This window comes from Pogonomyrmex barbatus, unplaced genomic scaffold (genome assembly GCF_055798465.1).
Source record: "Pogonomyrmex barbatus isolate J1 unplaced genomic scaffold, ASM5579846v1 scaffold18, whole genome shotgun sequence".
Taxonomy (NCBI): Eukaryota; Metazoa; Arthropoda; class Insecta; order Hymenoptera; family Formicidae; genus Pogonomyrmex; species Pogonomyrmex barbatus.
Genome location: NW_028297114.1, coordinates 2,334,655 through 2,354,118, shown reverse-complemented (window position 1 = coordinate 2,354,118; position 19,464 = coordinate 2,334,655). Strand labels below are relative to the sequence as shown.

Genomic DNA, 19,464 nt, shown 5'->3' with positions numbered 1-19,464 from the left:
AACCTCTCTTTCTTTCACTTACCGGCTCGAAAGCGCGAACGTGTGCACGTGCTCCGGATTTTATCTTGCCCTCCTCTCCTTTCCCTTTTGACCCCCTGACGCGCTCTCGTTAGCGATACAAGCCGCGTGTTCGATCAGCTGTGTTCGCTCGCATATTTCCGTGTTCCACCTGACGGTAAGTCTCGCATTGTAAATCTATTGTCCTTCCCTGTTGTGCTAAATCTCGGTTGGAAACTGCAGAATTCAAATGTGAAAAAGGAGTTGTGCGTTTTTTGTTTGGATATTTTTTTATGACTCACCTGTGTGTTTGGTGTCTGATGCAACCTGAGACCATATGGCAAATCATGTTGTAGAATATCTGATAGAATTCGTAATGCTGCTGTGACTTTATAGAAGTTGGCGAGCTCCGGGATATCACGATGACGAGCAGCATGAATGCAAAGCAGATACGGCAAGCTTACATCGACTTCTTCAAAGGCAAGGGTCATGAATATGTGCACTCAAGCTCGACGATACCCCACGACGACCCGACTTTGCTTTTCACCAACGCCGGAATGAATCAGGTATGGCCTGATACATTTCAGCTTTGTTATACAGTGTTTTATTGATTATATTTTTCTTATATTTTTCTTATATTTTATGCATTTTAGTTCAAGCCAATATTCTTAGGAACAGTTGATCCCAATAGTGATATGGCAAAGTGGATACGGGTAGTAAATAGTCAGAAGTGCATTCGAGCTGGAGGCAAACACAATGATCTGGACGACGTTGGCAAAGATGTTTATCATCATACATTCTTCGAGATGATGGGAAATTGGTCCTTTGGCGATTATTTTAAAGTAATCTCATGGCTTGATCGCTTATTTAAATGTTTTAATGTGTAATCTTGGAGATTTATATTCGTTTACTTTCTAGAAAGAGATATGTGCTTGGGCTTGGGAATTTTTGACTGAGGTATTAAAACTATCAGCTGATAGATTGTACGTGACATACTTCGGCGGTGATGAAAAGAATGGATTAGCTCCTGATGATGAATGCAAGAATCTATGGCTTTCTCTTGGGTATTGTTATTATTTTAATATAATTCTAATACTTGTTTATATCGATAATTTTATATATTATTTAAAATTAAATCTGCAGAATACCTGCCTCGCATGTCCTACCAGGGAGTATGAAGGATAACTTTTGGGAAATGGGCGAGACTGGACCTTGTGGACCGTGTAGCGAATTGCATTATGATCGTATCGGTGATAGAGAAGCAGCTCATCTTGTAAACATGGATGATCCCGATGTATTAGAAATCTGGAATTTGGTGTTTATTCAATACAATAGGTATTTAGAATTTATATAATTCATTATTGAAGACCTCGAAATATAATCTGAATGATCTTAATTACAGGGAATCAGACGGCAGTCTTAAATCATTACCAAAAAAACATATAGACTGCGGCTTGGGTTTAGAGCGATTGGTATCAGTAATTCAGAACAAACGCGCTAATTATGATACTGATCTGTTCGTGCCTTTGTTTGCCGCGATTGAGAAAGGTACAGGTGCCCCACCCTATCAAGGTAGAATAGGTGCCGACGATATTAATGGAATCGATATGGCGTACAGAGTTCTAGCTGATCATGCTCGAACTATCACAATTGCTTTGGCAGATGGAGGAATGCCTGATAACACTGGTCGAGGGTAAGCAAAATTATAATGTATGTATCATATTTTTTAAAATATTAGTAAAAACATACAAATTTCATAAGTTATTTTCTATTTTTTCTATTTCTATTCTATTTTTTCTAAGTATTCTTTCTATCTATAAATTATTAATTATTTTTGTTTCTTACAATTGATTTAAAAAAATTTTTATTATCTATTAAAGGAAAAATATTAATTAAAAAATAATGGTTCCTAACATTCTCATGATAAAAATATATAAGTATTTATATTTTAATTTCTTTATAATCTATTTCATATTTTAGATAGTATAAATATAAAATAAAAAATGTTTTTTTAATTTCAATGAGTTTTTGCTATTGTATATCCAAAATTTTCTGTGCGTTTTTAATGCAACATATGATTATTTCAATATAGATATGTGCTAAGGAGAATTTTACGGCGCGCTGTGCGCTACGCAACCGAGAAATTAAATGCTAAACCGGGATTCTTTGCATCTCTTGTAAATGTAGTAGTAGATCTTCTTGGTAAATATCTTTCTATAATAAAAGAAACTTTGATACTTTCATTATTCGTATTTTTAAAAATCCGTCTTTTCCTGTTGCAGGTGAAGTCTTTCCAGAAGTAAAAAAAGACCCGCAAGGTATTATTGAGATCATCAATGAAGAAGAGGCTCAGTTTTTGAAAACTTTATCACGGGGTCGCAATCTGTTGAATAGGACAATAGCAAAACTGGAATCAACTGACATTGTACCAGGTGACGTCGCATGGCGTTTATATGATACTTATGGTTTCCCGGTAGATCTCACTCAACTAATGACCGAGGAGAAAGGATTAAAGATCGACATGGCAGGCTACGAAGAATCTAAGAAACAAGCGCAGGTATTATATGCCATTATATAACTTAACAATTAATTTAATATGACAAAAGCCCTTTCTACACATTGATATCCTTTATATTTTTTCAATTATACAGTTAATTTCTCAAAACAAAGCCGGTGGTGTAAATGATCAAATTAATTTGGATATTCACGCTATCACTGAATTACAAAAGCAAGGCGTCAAACCTACAGACGATTCTCCTAAATATAATTACAAAGTAACAAACTCTGTTAAATATGAGGAATACGAATTCGCACCGTGTATTGGTACTGTAATCGCACTAAGACGCGCCAAGACTTTCGTCGACAAAGTATCTTCCGGCGAGGAAGTTGGAATTCTATTGGACAGGACAAATTTTTACGCGGAGCAAGGAGGACAGATATTCGATGAAGGATTTTTAGTGAAAGTTGATGATGAGGTATATTAAAATAAATTTATTCTAACTCTGCAACGAAAAGCACATCCTTAATAATATATTGCTTCAAAAGACTACAGAGATTCGCGTGAAGAACGTTCAAGTCAGAGCCGGTTACGTATTGCACATTGGTACTGTCGGCGAAGGCACGTTAAAGAAAGGAGATAAAGTCCACGCGAACGTGGACACGGAACGTCGACGGTTCGTAATGGCTAATCATAGTGCCACACATGCCTTGAATCACGCGCTTAGGAAGATCTTGGGAACGGAAGCCGATCAGAAGGGATCATTGGTTGCACCTGAGAGGCTTCGTTTTGATTTTACGAATAAAGGTACGTTTTCGAGAAATAAAATCAGGCTATTTATTTATGGATGAATTATTTCGATTGAATTTTTACGACAGGGCCGATGACAGGAGAGCAATTAAAAAATACGGAAACAATTACCAATGGCATGATTAAGGAAAATAAGAAAATTTATGCTAAGGAAAGCAGTTTAGCTGTAGCGAAAACTATTCAGGGTTTGCGTGCGATGTTCGAAGAAACGTATCCGGATCCAGTACGTGTTGTTAGTATGGGCGTACCGGTTGAGAATCTAGAAAAGGATCCCTTGAGTAAAGCCGCTCTTGAGACTAGCGTAGAATTTTGCGGGGGAACGTAAGTGTTGTCTAAATAAAGTTGATATATATTTTCATGCCCGTTTCTTTAAGTTCACGATTTGTTCCACAGGCATTTGCATTATACTGGTCACATAGGTGATTTTGTAATAGCTAGCGAAGACGCTATCGCTAAAGGTATCAGGCGCATAGTAGCACTCACTGGACCAGAAGCAACGAAAGCTATAAGAACGGCGACAATTCTGCAAAAGCAATTATCACAACTTCAAGCAACAATTGAAGCTGATAAGTCTGGGATGAACTCTAAGGAATATGTAAAGAAAATAGTAGAACTGACAGAGGAGATATCGCATGCTCTCATTCCCGCATGGCAGAAGGCAATTATATTTAATAAAACATTTTATTTTAGTCGATAAATTATATATTATACAAATAATCTTTTTGTCTAATAGGACAACATGCGTAACATGTTGAGAGAATTAAAGAAATCTCTCGATGATAAAGAACGAGCAGCGAAAGCTGCCGTCGCCAATACGGTTGTAAAAACTGCTCAGTCTATAATAGAATCCAAAATCGGATGCGAAGTATTGGTTCTGATGCTGGAGGCCTACAGTAATACGAAAGCTCTGGATTCGGCATTGAAGAAAATCAGAGCTATATCTCCAGAAACTAGTGCCTTGCTTCTAAGCGTTGATCGCGATGTCAAGAAGATATTTGCCCTCAGTTCTGTTCCCAAAGTAAGATTGTTTATTTTCAAGTTTCGTGATAAAAATCGAGAATAACCGTAATTGATACAAAATACAAACTTATTTACAGTCTGCAGTGTCCAAAGGATTGAAGGCGAATGAATGGATCCAGGCAATTGCAGGTTTGATGCAAGGCAAAGGAGGTGGAAAACCTGAATCTGCACAAGCTTCCGGTACCGATGTAACACGTGTGAACGAAATACTGAGCAAAGCTAATGAATTTGCCAATCAAAAGCTTGGGATTTCATGTAAGCAATATATCCTGTTTCTTTATTCTTTCTGTAGAATTATGAAATAACAAATCTAGTAGAGTTAATAAATTTAAAATTAGAATAGCATAAGTTATTAATCTCTTTCTATAGAATTATGAAATAAGTTCAGTAGAAGATTAAGATTTGGATTTGTGGAATAGTAATCTTGTATTAAATATTAATTTAGTTTATTAATTTATCTAAATTAATTTATCATAGCAAATTTTGTCTGTTTTCAGACAATAACACTGTTAACAATGCTTGTAAGACTTCAGAACCTGTTCAATTATTTAACACGGAATCTCAATCGAAACTAGTACTTTATGGAAACATTGGGAGCACTAAATGCTACTTGGCACAAATAATTGCACAGTATAGTGGCAAATGCTTAATTGTTAAGCAAATTGAAAATGATAAATTATGTTCTAGTGGCATAATATTAGAAACAGCAGATGTCACATTATATGGAAGTGATGCTATTGCATTCTTTTTGTCTAATTCGCAGTTACGGCGTGATGATGATTTGTTTGCATCCAGTCAAGTTCTGCAATGGATGTATTATGCGCGAAATCACATTTTACCAGCGGTCAGTGGTTGGGTGCTTCCGTCGTTTAGTAATTCGGTATCAAAAGATACGAAAGCAAATATAAAAATTTCTAAGGAAGAACTTCTTTGCGCTCTAAAACAGATGAATAACGTACTGTGTACAAAGACGTATTTGGTTGGGGAAAGGATCACTCTTGCAGATATATCTGTTTTTACCGCATTACTGCCTCTGTATGAACACGTGTTTGATTCACATTATAGAAAACTATATTCAAATCTAAATAGATGGTTCTCGACAATCCTAAATCAGCCGCAAGTAAAATGTATAGTAAAAAATTTTACATTTTTGTGAGGAAAGTATGCGCTATTATAATGATCTATAATGGCGTCTATAAAGACTCTCGTTTTATAAACGTTTTTATTATATAAAAATGCTGTATTACATAAATAATTCGCTGTTTTCTTCTGATGTATTAGCTTTAAGATTATCATACAATGTTCTAATCTCATTTAATAAAGTGGAAATATTAGTTCCTATCTTGGCAGAGATAGGAATTATTGGTAAATTTATATGTTCTCTGAGTAATTGTAAATTAATCTGAAATAAAAATTGCAATTTTTATAAGAAATATTCAAGATTTTTATTAAAATTGTTATAATAATTGAACCAATGAATTCGAAAAAAAAATTGGAAATCTTAATCGCTCACCTCAGCATTTGGCAAATCGATTTTGTTTGCTACAATAATGTGAGGCCTTTCATTCAATTTTTCATTAAATTGACTAATTTCATATTTTAAAGTTTCCAGTGCTTTCCATGGCTCGTCTACCGTTATATCTAAAATAAATACTAAAGCGGCACAACGTTCTGCATGTTTAAGGAAAGTAATGCCAAGTCCTCTATTTTTATGTGAATCTTCTATGAGACCAGGCATATCGGCCACTAAAATAAATAAGCAGATTAGAAAAATATAAACAGATTAATTACATTTAATTAATTACAAGAAAGAAGAAAGAAGATAGAAGATATTTGTATGTTGCGTCATATAAATATGTAAATTACCTGCAACTTGTTCATAATCGTCGTATTGTATCATGCCTATATGAGGTTTTAAAGTAGTGAAAGGATATGCTGCTACTTTTGGCCTAGCCCTGGATATTGCCCTTAAAAGTGTACTTTTACCAGCATTTGGCAGACCAAGCTAGCAAGCCGATGAATATAACAAAAATGCATTATTTTTAAATATTTTACATAAAAATAATTCGTAAGTATCAATATTTTAATTTTTTTTATATTATTTTTACCAATAACCCAGAATCACAATAGTAACTAAGGGATTATATTTACCAGTCCAATATGAGCCATACTTCTCGTTTCCAACACGTACTGCAAATCTTCCCCAGTTGCGCCATATTCACATATTTCAGGTGCCTGTTGAGTGTCCGATGTAAAGAATGCATTTCCATGTCCGCCGGCACCACCTCTCGCGGCAATAAACATCATTCCAGCTTTGTCCAAGTCGGCTAATATCGTACCACTTACATCGCGCACGATCGTGCCGATGGGCACATTTACCACGTTATGTTCTGCATTTTTACCGAAGCAATTTTTGCTATAACCTTTTTCTCCATTCTTAGCTTTAATCACAGAATTTATATGCTTAAGATCCTTCACGTTCGAACTTGCCTAGACGGTAAAACTGCGCAATTGTATTCTGTACAGATTAGTGTTGATATATAGCTATAGATATCTAGCTATAGATCTTTACATCATTTATTTTAGTCATAATTATCTTACTTCAAATATTACATGACCACCATGTCCGCCGTCACCACCATCTGGACCAGCTCGATCATTAACCCACAATTGTAAGAACGATATCTGTCCATCGCCACCATTTCCACCGATTGTTCTCACCTAATGAAAAACGATTATAAATTGTACGTTTTATGAAATAGTAGAATATCTCACGAAGTTATGTTCTTACCTGTGTTATATCGACAAATTGTTGTAAGGTGTCATTTGTGGATTTCGGTTTCATGCTACGTAAAGCTTTCACTGTAGGCTTCTTCTCACAAACGCTCGCAGTGACAGACAACGCTCTAAGTATGTTCTCATTCGAAATTTCGCATCTGATTCTGCTCGATATGATTTCACAGCTTTGCCTTTGAATTATACCATATGCGATAGCACCCAAATGACAAAGACGATGCATCTGAAAACACAATTACAAACTGTAAATCTTCACATAATATAAAATCTTTACATAATATAAATGAGATAAATCAACATTTGCATGTACCATTTTAAGTCTAAGTTTTTAATGAAATATTTTGTATCAGCTGCATAGCGCCATGCCCAGGCTATCTTGAAACGATGACTTTAAATTCATCTTCTATAAAAGTCGCGATTATATTTTGATGTAATTCAATAACTCTTCTTCTATATAACGGTATATGATTCGATTTGTAATCTATTCTGTATGTTCTCTTTATTTTATCAGTAACAGGAGATAAATAACAATCAATCAAATTTACGTTTTCAATAATAGATCCCGCATAATTATATAATGACTGATAAAATTCAGCCGTGTTAAAGTTTCTGTCAGTAGACAAAGTTATATCAAATGTAAAAATACACGGATAAACACATTTGATATCAAAAACCGAATTATCTTGGATATTATTCGTTATATCCTTCCATTTAATATTATCTACAGTGTACGTAAATGCGTTTATCTTATTATTAGGCGCGATATTGTGCATTGTGGGTGGCTTGCCCTTTCCGAAGATATGAGTCAATGAATCAGCTATGTGAAATTGTTTATCTAAACTGCGATAGCCTGTTACAATATAATTTTGAAAAGATTGCCACAAGAAAGATTCTACTTTCGTCAATATAAAATTCCCATGCGCAGCCATTTCAACGATTTTCCAGGAATCGTCCCAGCGTCTCCTGGGCTTATCCATAGGTGTTCCACCTTGACCGTTGCATAGTGTCACTAATACTTGACCATTCTCTTTTATCATTTTTTCGGACGATACAAAAAAGTCTCTCAGTAAGTCCCTATTTTTCTCTATTCTCATTTTACCGCCGACATGAGGAAAGTTAAAAATAATCTTATCGAACAGACGCGATCTTAAGGGACATTCCTCCAATTTTGTAGCATCCACATTAAACAACACGCAGATACCTGAAAAGAAAAGCATAAATTCCTTTTCTCATTGTTACAATTATCAGTTTTGTGAATGATACGCAAACTTATACTTCAAAATTTACTGACCATTGTTCCGAAGATAATCTACGTTTCTTTCCGCAGCTTCTTGACTCACGCTAGGTTCATAGCAGGTAGCAACGAGCTCGATCTTGAAATTGCGTTGTAACAACGCTACAGAAAACGAAAAGTTACCTTCTCCTACTAACAGTACGGAATCATTTTCGTTAAAAATCGACATCTTCACTATCGTCACTGAAACTAATCGAGCCGTATACGTAACCACGTATTAGATAAATGCTTTTCTTTTCAGATAGAAGTAAATTGTCCAAAATTTAATCAAGCATTCGAATTTTTTTTTCCTAAGCATCATCAACCCATCAGATTTTGTGACACTTATTTTGAATGAAACCTCAAAAATTGCGAAATTTCATATCTTCTAAAAGTGTAGGATAAGGCTGAAGTTTGAACTTGTTATAAGTCAGCGTTATCCCTAGCCAGGTATTAAAGGTTAGGAAAATAGGTTAGGTACGATAATTTTTCGCAATTGAGATTGGGATGAATGTCAGGCAAGTTCGACTAACCTTCTACTTTAATATTATCCTCTCACAACGCATAATCTTATCGCCTATTCTTCGACAATGTATTTTGTTGAAAAAAAGATGTCAATGTCGAAACGGTGATATTCCACGTGAAATCTTCTTAATCCTTCTACATCCAACTGCACTAAAATCTTCTTTCTTGCTTTCATCCAACTTTAGATACATATATCTATCTCATTCTAAGTACATAACAAGTGTACATACGTTAATCCACTTATAAAAGAAACAAACTGTAATTAATCCAAGATCAGGTATTGACGTTGTGACTCTAAACAATGCGGTGCTAAAATTCATATTGTGGATTTATAAATTTACGTAATTATAATAATTCTCAGAAATTTTTCATGAATTATCAAGATATTATTTTTTTGACAGATAAAGCTACTTTGACAGCACGAGGAATCTTCAGTGGAACGAATAGCCACATGTGCAAAACAAAAAACTATTTTATAAGAAGATAATTTATACAGAAAATGGTTTTGATGTATAAAGTGAAAAGAGGACAATGATTTTATAAATGATAGTATAAAGGAAAACATTTTGTTGTTCAACAGAAGGTGAAACAGTTTTCAGAACTTTAGCTTCAATTTGTTCTAATTTTCGAGAAGTACTCCAACATATGTAAGATGTTTGCCAGAAGCAGAATCGTACTTAGCTGCACGAATATTACAACAAAATACTATGTATTTCCATTAATAAGTAATTTACAAAAAGTAAATATAAGTTTCTAAGTGTTCTATGATAGTTTTGATATCACAGTCTAAATCAATATCCTTCTATATTCACATAAAATGAAAAATATCATACAAAATTCTGTTTTAGTTTTTAATAAAGGATCAGTCTTCAGTCTCAATAGCTTCTGTACACAATCTAGTGGTTGGTAAATCAGCATCATTGATAAAGGAACCAGTTTTGCCTGCCAACAGATATGTCTTAAGAACGCATACATGTGGTGAACTGACACTTAAGAATGTTGGAGAAGAAGTGAGATTAAGTGGCTGGATGGAATTTCAGAGAATGAAAAAGTTTGTAACATTAAGAGACTCGTATGGATCAACACAGTTGCTTATACCAGAAGATGTACGTGAATAATTGTTGTTATGTTACAAAATTAATTCTTAACAATTGTACCATATAAAGCATCAAAAAGTTTCCCGTAATTTTAGAGAAAGGATTTGGCAGAAATTATACAAAATTTATCTTTCGAAAGTGTCTTAAGCATAGTAGGCAAAGTCGTATCAAGACCTGAAGGCCAGCAGAATAAGAAAATGAAAACGGGCGATATAGAAGTGTATGTAGAATCTCTGAAGGTTCTAAACGTAGCATCGCAAAATCTTCCACTGTTCATTAGAGAGTATAACAAAGCCAAGGAGAGTCAGCAAATGAAATACAGATATCTATCGTTAAGATACCCCGAACTGCAAAAAAATTTAAGATTACGTTCTTCCTTCATTATGAAGATAAGAGAATTCCTGATAAATGAATGTAGCTTTGTGGACATCGAGACGCCCACGCTGTTTAAAAGTACACCAGGGGTATTCTTTTTATTTAATTTTTATTAAATTTATATTGCAAATATAAAAATTATGTTATTGTTTTCAGGGCGCGCAAGAATTTATAGTGCCCACGAGACAACCGGGTAATTTCTATTCACTGGTACAAAGTCCTCAACAGTTTAAACAGCTTCTCATGATTGGCAGCTTTGATAGGTACTTTCAAATCGCTCGATGTTACAGAGACGAAGGCGCTAGGCATGATAGACAGCCAGAGTTTACGCAAGTAATTATATTATATTCATGTATAAGAATTATATTTTATTATTAGCTATGTGTTATCAGTATTAAATATCATTAATTGTAATTGTAATTAATTGTAATCATTAATTGTATTATAGTTAGATATTGAAATGTCGTTCGTTGATCGAGACGGAGTAATGAGTTTAATTGAAAATTTATTAATGTACTCATGGCCAGAAGAATTAGGCTCCATAAAAGTGCCTTTCAAACTCATGATGTATGAAGACGCAATGGAATTGTACGGTAGTGAACAACCGGATTTGAGGATACCGTATCAAGTAAGAAAATTCCTTCATCTTTTATTTTGCGAAATTAATGTGATGTTTTAAATACAATAATACAAACTTGCTTTTTACGTATACAGATACAAGATCTCACACATATGTTTGATCTACCAGTATTAAAGGAAGCTGTGAAATCTAAAGATGGTGAACAGAAAGTGTACGCGTTAGTTTTTTCAAAAAAATCGGTAAGTATTCAATTGGATTTATATCCATTGTATAAAATAAATATAGCTTTTTGTTGATATCATAGAAATACTTAACAAAATCTGTCAGAGAGGAACTCTCGAAGATTCGTAGTGATTATTTCCATACTACGAGACTAGTTCAATTAAAAATTGAAAGCAATTCGTGGAGAGCACAGTTAGATAAATTTAAATCGAAATCTGCTACTATAGCGGAAGATGTATCACAGTATTGCAAGTTGGAGGAAGGGGATGTACTATTATTAGCAATTGGACATCGAATGGATGCAGTAAATATAAAAACCGAACCCTCTCTTTTTTTTCTTTAATGAGATAATAAACTATTGTTTTCACTTACAAATACTATAAATTTTAGTTAAAACTCTTAGGAAAGCTACGTATCGAATTTACAAATATATTAGAAGCAAAAGGTGAACAGATACGTTCGTCCGAAACTGAACTTTTATGGATCACGGACTTTCCGTTGTTCACATTCGAAGAATGTACACTGCAATCAACGCATCATCCATTTACGCAACCGCATCCAGATGACATGGAATACCTCACAACTGATCCTCTAAAGGTCAGTGAAAGAGTTAAATGGGATAATTAATTTTATTATTTTTTACGTATCTTCCTTTTGTAGGTGAGAGGTTTACATTACGATCTGGTTATGAATGGAACGGAAATAGCGGGTGGTTCCATTCGAATCCATGACGCAAACTTGCAGCGAGAAGTATTGAGGATGTTAAACATAGATGAAACAAAATTATCGCACATGCTCGAAGCATTGACTTACGGAGCCCCACCTCATGGTGGAATAGCCATAGGTACTAATTGTCAAGTAATAAAATAACATTTGTCAATTAAAATAAAACATGTTCATTTATTTTTCAAGGATTGGATCGTCTCGTTTGTTTACTTTGTAATGCAAAAAGTATAAGGAGCGTTATAGCTTTTCCAAAAACGATGGAAGGACGAGATTTAATGTCCGGAGCACCTGATGTCATTTCAGACGAGTTGAAGACTTTGTATCATATACAAACGGTGAAAAAAGTGTCGTAAAATTTTCTTTTTTATAACAGGTTTGTATTATGTGTGTGTGTATATATATATATAATGTGTGTGTGTGTGTGTGTGTGTGTATTTATATATCACACGAAATGATGTAAATCATTCTTGCGCATACAAAAAGAAATATAAAAATTATTTGAATTAGGATAGTTTTTAAAGCATTAGTTATTTTCTGGCAATACTTTTATCATTGTAAGTAATCATCTAAGTCTCAAATAGAAGAATAGTAAAACAGTCAGAAGAAGCATATAACTATGCTCCACAAACAGAATAAATAAAAAGACAAAAAATAGATGTACAAAAAAAGTGTTTTATTTTTTTTTTTAGTAAACTCTCGTGCGTTCAATCGAAATGTTTTTACAGAAAAATAAAAAATACAATTCAGCCTGCACTAAACTATTGACATTCATTTCCAAGAAGGATCCAAGAAGGTCCCTTCCTTTTTTTTTGTACACTTCTTGAGAGCCTCTCTCCTGTCAAGTGAAAATTGTCAACCTAACAAATCTCTTAACAAATACGCTGATATGTCGTGACTACCAATTGTCTCGATGGACGAAAATTTACATCGCTTTTTTTTTTAATCACATACAATGTCCATCTTGCAACAGCCCACAGTGTATGAATTGGAACGATTACATATTAACAAAACATTAATGGTGATGAAATATCTGTTCAGTTCGCGATGCGTCAAATTTGTCAAAATCGTTAAAAAGACCCATTAACTAAGACAAGTGTATCTGTTCAATTAATCCTCTTGCGATTTCGTTTTTCTCTTTTTACACAGAAAATGACAATGCAACTGTACATCTGTAGACCAGTTTCACAATGCTAGTCTCTTGGAGCAGTAGCGAAGACATTATGAAGACGGGCGTCACATTTCTTTCATGCCGTTATTATTACGTAACAATTTGTAACTGAACGCCGAATCAAGTAATTCTCATAAATTTTTGCAAATCCCGTAGATCAAGTTAGTAGTCGGCAAGGACGTAACAAGAGAAGCGCCGTGTTCTTCGACTTGACATATACTTCCAGCAGACTGAAAATCGTTATAAATCGTTCCGTTATACAGCGCGAATTACTCGGATCGCTCCAATGCGATGTGTCTATATTGTCATACGTTCCTAGTATTCTAAAACGCATGCAGTTTACAACAATCGGTACGAAGCCCTGCCCGGTATCGACGAAATATCGAGGTTCGAGATCAACAACAAGCGCTGAGAGTCTTCTCTGCCTTGGCTGGCGAAAGCAATTTGTACGAAGACTTAACGTAGGAACTTAGAAGAATCACAAGATCCGCTTATCGGGTATCTCTTCCTCTTCCGTTACAATGTACCTTTTGGTGAACGCGAGCGGCTGCAGCAAGGCGAGAACCGTCACATTTAACAAAACGCATGTTAACTTAAACTTAGATAGCCCCCTCCCCCTTCTTGATTTAAGTCTCGCTTGCTTTGCTTGCGAGAGATATATAGATATTATCTATCTAATATTAAATCCGAATTCTAAATAATCCATAACTAACGGGTGATCGTGAACTGGAGGGACGTAATCACGTTTACAGTTTTGTTAAGAATGCCTGATCTCTCGAAACAGCCAGGCTCTAACAAACGCTATCCTGTATTTAATACCTATGATGTGAATTTTCTTTGTAGTATGAAACGCAAGTACTTACGCCCCTAGCCGATCATATCTTTTTACTTTTTTTTTTTCTTTTGTGACGAAAGAAGTATTCGGGCGAGAGACGGGACCCGATGGATCTGATCGACAGAATCATCTATCTTTTCTTTCCTATTTGTGTAAGTCTAATCGCTGTGACTTATCGGAATATGTACAATCTATTACGCGGTTTTCGGCTGGTTTTCGGCTTTCTTGGAAGAGGAGAATTCGTATCGAAAGAATTCAGACGAGAACGTTTCGTATTATCAAGTTACTTTTTCGTCCCGTCCACGACTTTCTCGTCGCTCGGGTGTGAGTCAGTTCACCGATTCGAGTAGGGCTTCAAACCGGCGGGTTAATCTATACGCTTAACGTAGCGGTAGTAATAATAGCGGTAATATAGTTGTAATAATAGTACAGTCGATTGCGCTTGGTTTTAAGGGCTCTCAAAATTCTCGGCATCGAACGAGATTGAAGGCGCGGGCCCGTGGTCGGTCGGGATACTCGCTCGGTTGGCTGGCAGTATATACGTGTGTCAAATTGTGTTTAATCTAAATATGTAGATCGTTTGTAATATTCTCGAGGTGATTCGATCGATCTTCAACCCTTTCGCCGCGCAGCGCATTACGTATCGTATACGTATTTTTATATATAAAAAGAGAAAAAAACCGCAAGATGAGATAAAACGATGCAAAATTCAACCTCATGGTCACTATTCAATAACTATAAATCTTGCTCGTTGAGGAGCTCTATAAATAATTAATTGCGTAAATATTAATTGCGTATTTATTGCAATGCGTAATTACAAACTGTAATTTAAGATTTATATAAATATAAATAAATGTATATCTCGTTTTAAGCTATGCGATAAAAATTTGTAATTCAAAGTATTTCTTAGATAACACATTCGTGTATTCTAAAAGATTAAAAACAAAATTGTGATTACGTTGTTGTACAAAAAAAAGTTAATTCTATATTCGCACGCGATGTTTCCGTTTAGTTCGAGGCTTGAGCCGTGCGACTAAAGGGTCGAAAGCTTTCGTTCATCTTTGTACTCCTCTCTGTAATAAGTTTCTCCCTCGCGAAAGCGTACGCGCGAGAGATTTATCTCGCGCGAATTCGCAAATACGTCCCGTCAACGCGTTTCTTTCGCGCACACTGCATCGCCGTTATAAAAAAATACTATTTTACAGCGCAGGAGGCAAGCTCTCACTCACGCAAATCGCACAGACAGATACACAGACAGATTCGCACGTAAAACGTATATAATCACTTGTTCTCTCGCTCGTACTTGCATATACTTGCACGCATGCACACATACATATATAATCGAATAAAATATTGACCACGCTCTTGCACAAAATATGTTAAACGGAGACGCCTAGAAAATCTACAGGAAATAATGGATACTACCGTATATACATATACGAAAGGACGAAGACGAGAGGAGTAGCGGGCGAATAGATCGAACACAACGGTCGAATTCGGATCACTATAGAGCTTTCGCAGAAATGCGAAAAATGAAATTGAGATTTGTTAGAGTTAGAGAAAGAGAGAGAGAGAGAGAGAGAGAGAGAGAGAGAGAGGGAGGGAGAGAGATAAAAAGAGCACGCGCGAGAAAGAGAACGGAAATATTGGATATTTGCAACCTAAGACTCGCCGTGCGGCTTCGTGCGATCGTAGTATTCGTACAGTTCACAGATAGCAATACAGCGAAATTCGATTTTATCTTCTCATTTCTTTTTAACGAAGAAACTAGATTGGCTGTGCGATGACACTTGCCTATTCGCTTCGCGGAGACAGAATATATCGCCGATGTGATCATGGTTGCTTCTTAACGAAAATACGAAAAACTCTTGCGTGCATATGCTACGTGTACCTGTACAAGATTTCATTCGGCAAGAAACAACCATAAATCATCATTCTGTATTGCGCGTAAATATTACCGCAATTAATTCGTAATAAATACGATACAGCGAGAAAGAAGGAGAGCAAAGCCCCAGTCTCTACGAACGTCATGTTTTTTATTTAGCCCGCTGATTTCATACGTATATCATGTAAAAGCGATAACATCGATAAATTAATGTAATACGATACGGAAATGTGAATTTGTTGCTGACAATCACGTATGCGTATTTTCGCGTAATGAATACGAGATATTATATATCGCGAGTAATGCAACGCGCTTTATCGCAGGATTTCGTCGTTCGTGGAGACTCGCGCTCCTTCTTTTCCTTCTCGCTTTCTTTTTTCTTTCGCTTTTTTATCGTCGTTAGGCGATTTTCACGCAATAAATAAGCTCCTATAGTTTTTAATGGACACATCTAGTATATCTTCCGGTATACCGATGGCAATGATAGAATCGTCACTACCACAATCGTCGCTTCCTTTCACGAACGGAGACACGCAAAACTGTCTCTCTTCCGGTTCTCTGTGTAACGATCATTGCAATTTCTCGAGTGTGGTATATTCCGAAAGCGAGAATAGTGGTGGCCATTTCCATACGCGACATTAACGTCTTCTCCTCCTTCTCCTCTTCCTCCTTCTCCTTACTGCCTTCGATTATCGGAAATCCGTCAGGTGTATAAATATGCAATTAGGTATTCTTCGATGATTTTACATTGGAGTGCTGTTCAGGATTTGCAGTTTTGAGTTTTGGAATTGACACTCTTATTATCTTCCCCACTTCTTACTTCATAGCTGTCTCGCAGCGTGTGGCGATTGATTTCAGGGACGAAACTAATCTGAAAGATAACTACAAGTGAGGAGTAGGAAAGACAATAAGCATACAATCCCAAGTTCATAACTACAAAATAGCACTAGATAGTACTGCTATGTATCGATTGAGCATGGCCGCATACAGAAAAAGATAATATTCCGACAATTTTTCTTTCACGTTTACACGCTCGACGAAAGTTACGAATTTTAAGAGAGATGACATTTTATATATCATGTATTTAATGTCAGCTACGTATGGTTGGTTCTTACAAGATAATGCGCATTATCTTGTATATTACTTACAACTTATGTATGTTGAAAGCTAAATAAGTGATGAGATAAGAATTGAAGGTTGATGACTAAACCTAAGACATCCAATTATCCGTGTCGCAAATAGACAAAGTTAGACAACGTAAAAACAAAATATCACAAGATTGTTATCACAAAGATAACACTTCGCGCAGTTTCGATCAGCTTAAAAGGAACTTATTTTGTATACGACCATGTAAATCATTAATTAGATTAACTATAATGATAATCAAATCTGCTAAACGCAAACTATTTGTTGAAAATAGTTGGCGTTCTATTTATATTGATGGAATTCGCTTCAATTATTTGGAAATTGCTAGCACGCGTTTTTGTGTTTCTTAATTAAGTTAACGTCTTAATGCCCGAGACATACGCGCGAAACCGATTATTAAAAATGTAAGGCATTCGACGCGTTAAACATGTTAACAATACGATTACACCAATTCCACGATAAAAAAGAACTGCCGATAATACAAAGCCAATTTCGCCGATGCGACCTCTCACTAACGTGTTCAATTGTATGAGGAGGAGAAAACGATGATGTTTGATAAAATGCGTGTGTATTCAAGGACATCGTATAGATCGTATACACGAATCTTGTCCCTCTAGATGTCCGTAAAGTTACCTACGTCTAGCTTCGGCGTACGGTTCTTCGCGTACAAAATTCTCAAAGACGGCTGGCTGCTTTCGGCAGAGCGTCGTTCTATATCGTTTACGAAACGATCAGCACTACGGGATTCGTTCTACATCTATTTTCTCGAACACAATCGGGCGAGACAACCGACTGCCCGGGAACGGACGAAATCCAAAGATTGCCTCTTCCTGCATGCGAATTTCGTTTGACATATCGCTAAACGCCTACCAGACGAAGGAAGAGGCTGTACGATATATATTCGAAACGTCTTAAAAGACATGGATTTCCTTGTATTATTATAACGATGACGTTGATGGCGATACAGATGGAGAAGATGTACTCCACAGTGATTTTCTCGGTCTAGCTGTTCGAGCTCTCACGTTATTTGCACTTGTTGTTTTGCTTCCTCGGATGCGTTTCGGTACTGATACCACGTCGCACAATAGCTGTTCCAGTTTTGTACACATAATGTAAATGCAATGTAAATGTATTCGGTCGAATATAAGTTATAAATATCCTTCACTTCCTTCGTGGTTGATTATTTTCAGCTATCTGCCTCTATTCTCTCTTCTGTTTTCTTTTCTCACTCTCTCCTTCTCTTCCTTTTCAAGGTGTGGATTCAAATTTCTCATAAATTAATTTTATGCGTTTTCGTCGATGGTGGGTAGCCAGAAAGCCATGTTGGTACATGCCGATGCCAGCATCATATATTTAGGATTGAATTGGATACACTGTACCGGCGCTGGATGATCACCGTTCAGCACGCAAACTTTGTAACCGGTCTCCGCGTTCCACACGTGCACCCTGCCATCCGTGGAGCCACTGAACACGAATTGGGAATCCGGACTAAAACTGGCCTCTATAGCGATTCCCTTGTTGTTGAGATATCCAGCGAAAGTCTGTAAGGGTGTACCGTGAAAAGCGTCAATTAAACGAATTGTACTACCGTTAGTGGATATCAAGATAGTCTTGCCATCTCTACTGAACTTCAGTCCAGTCCAATCGCACTCCTTTTCCTGAGAGAGCTTAAAGGTGACAAAGGGCCCCTTGTCAAAGCTACGTAGATCGTACAGCTTGATACTTTCCGAATTTACTCCAGCTGCAAAGATGAGGCCCTCAGGATCGTAAGCTGCTACCGGTCGTCCTGAGACGTTCATCACCCCATGACAGTTCGGCGAACGCAAATCCCATAATCTCAGCGATTTATCTAAGGAACCGGAGAGGAAAGTGTCTTCGATAGGACTGATACATAATGACACTACCTTTTTTGTATGACCAGGAAAGTAACGTATGTACTTGTTGTCATGCAGACTGAGATAGCGAATCGTGTCGTCGACCTTCGTACTGCTGTGTATCGCGGTGTTCTTCGCGTGGGTGAAGTGTATCAGATCGACGCCGTACTTTTTCGAGTTGACCGTCCGCACCTGTGTACCCTTCTCGCAATCATATATGACGATCTGATCGTCCTCAGAGCAGGAGATCAAGGTGTCACCATTCGGCGAGAAATCGATGCTGTTTATCCGATCAGTATTCTCGCGGAATACCTTGGCCACCTTGAAGCTCCTCACCACGTGGTCGACGAGCTTCATGGTGATGGACGGCGCGTCCTCCTTCTCGTGCCGTCCCCTTAACCTCCTCGACTCCACAATCTCTGTGTTTGTGCTGTAACCGGGTGCGAAGACTGCCGGGCGCAGGGGCCGGGCGAGGGTCACGGATGTGGACGTGGAGTGGATCGCGCCAAGGTGATCCTCGTCGAGAAGGATGACGAGGAGGAGAAGGAGGAGGAAGGAGGAATAGGAGGAGGAGGAGGAAGAGAAGGAGGAGGAAGAGGAGGAGGAAAAGGAGAAACGCGCGTTCCGGAGGTGAACGG

General features: G+C 36.7%; 4 protein-coding genes across 5 annotated transcripts in view; 2 read left to right on the top strand and 2 right to left on the bottom strand.

The window, feature by feature from the left end:
* Positions 1–32: 32 nt before the first annotated feature.
* AlaRS (alanine--tRNA ligase, cytoplasmic) lies at positions 33–5,757 on the top strand. The gene is made up of 15 exons (XM_011638037.2): positions 33–175; positions 394–563; positions 651–839; positions 916–1,061; positions 1,141–1,332; positions 1,400–1,690; positions 2,090–2,199; positions 2,280–2,554; positions 2,649–2,972; positions 3,043–3,301; positions 3,373–3,625; positions 3,698–3,962; positions 4,038–4,322; positions 4,402–4,579; positions 4,822–5,757. The coding sequence occupies exons 2-15, from the start codon at positions 420–422 to the stop codon at positions 5,478–5,480; spliced, it is 3,570 nt and encodes a 1,189-aa protein (XP_011636339.2). The 5' UTR covers positions 33–175; positions 394–419; the 3' UTR covers positions 5,481–5,757.
* The window catches only part of LOC105426706 (mitochondrial ribosome-associated GTPase 2), a 76,661-nt gene continuing 62,724 nt past the window's right edge, over positions 5,528–19,464 (bottom strand). Inside the window, exons 2-7 of one of the 2 annotated variants that reach the window (XM_089075082.1) lie at positions 7,116–7,343; positions 6,926–7,045; positions 6,476–6,814; positions 6,191–6,329; positions 5,838–6,070; positions 5,528–5,726 (exon numbers count right to left, since the gene is read on the bottom strand). In XM_089075082.1, the coding sequence (XP_088931208.1) occupies positions 5,568–5,726; positions 5,838–6,070; positions 6,191–6,329; positions 6,476–6,814; positions 6,926–7,045; positions 7,116–7,343 (1,218 nt within the window). In that variant the 3' untranslated portion in view covers positions 5,528–5,567. Of the gene's footprint in view, positions 5,727–5,837; positions 6,071–6,190; positions 6,330–6,475; positions 6,815–6,925; positions 7,046–7,115; positions 7,344–7,430; positions 8,322–8,411; positions 8,584–19,464 lie in introns of those variants that run through there. The other variant, XR_016138825.1, reaches the window with a different exon arrangement.
* AspRS-m (aspartyl-tRNA synthetase, mitochondrial) lies at positions 9,300–15,530 on the top strand. The gene is made up of 10 exons (XM_089075075.1): positions 9,300–9,657; positions 9,767–10,024; positions 10,111–10,479; positions 10,547–10,723; positions 10,839–11,018; positions 11,105–11,209; positions 11,275–11,496; positions 11,583–11,789; positions 11,853–12,036; positions 12,105–15,530. Exons 1-10 carry the CDS (start codon positions 9,571–9,573, stop codon positions 12,269–12,271), a joined length of 1,956 nt encoding a protein of 651 aa, XP_088931201.1. The 5' UTR covers positions 9,300–9,570; the 3' UTR covers positions 12,272–15,530.
* Positions 12,571–19,322, bottom strand: Wdr82 (WD repeat domain 82). Its single transcript, XM_011638036.3, has one exon. The coding sequence runs from the start codon at positions 19,181–19,183 to the stop codon at positions 18,236–18,238; it is 948 nt and encodes a 315-aa protein (XP_011636338.1). The 5' UTR covers positions 19,184–19,322; the 3' UTR covers positions 12,571–18,235.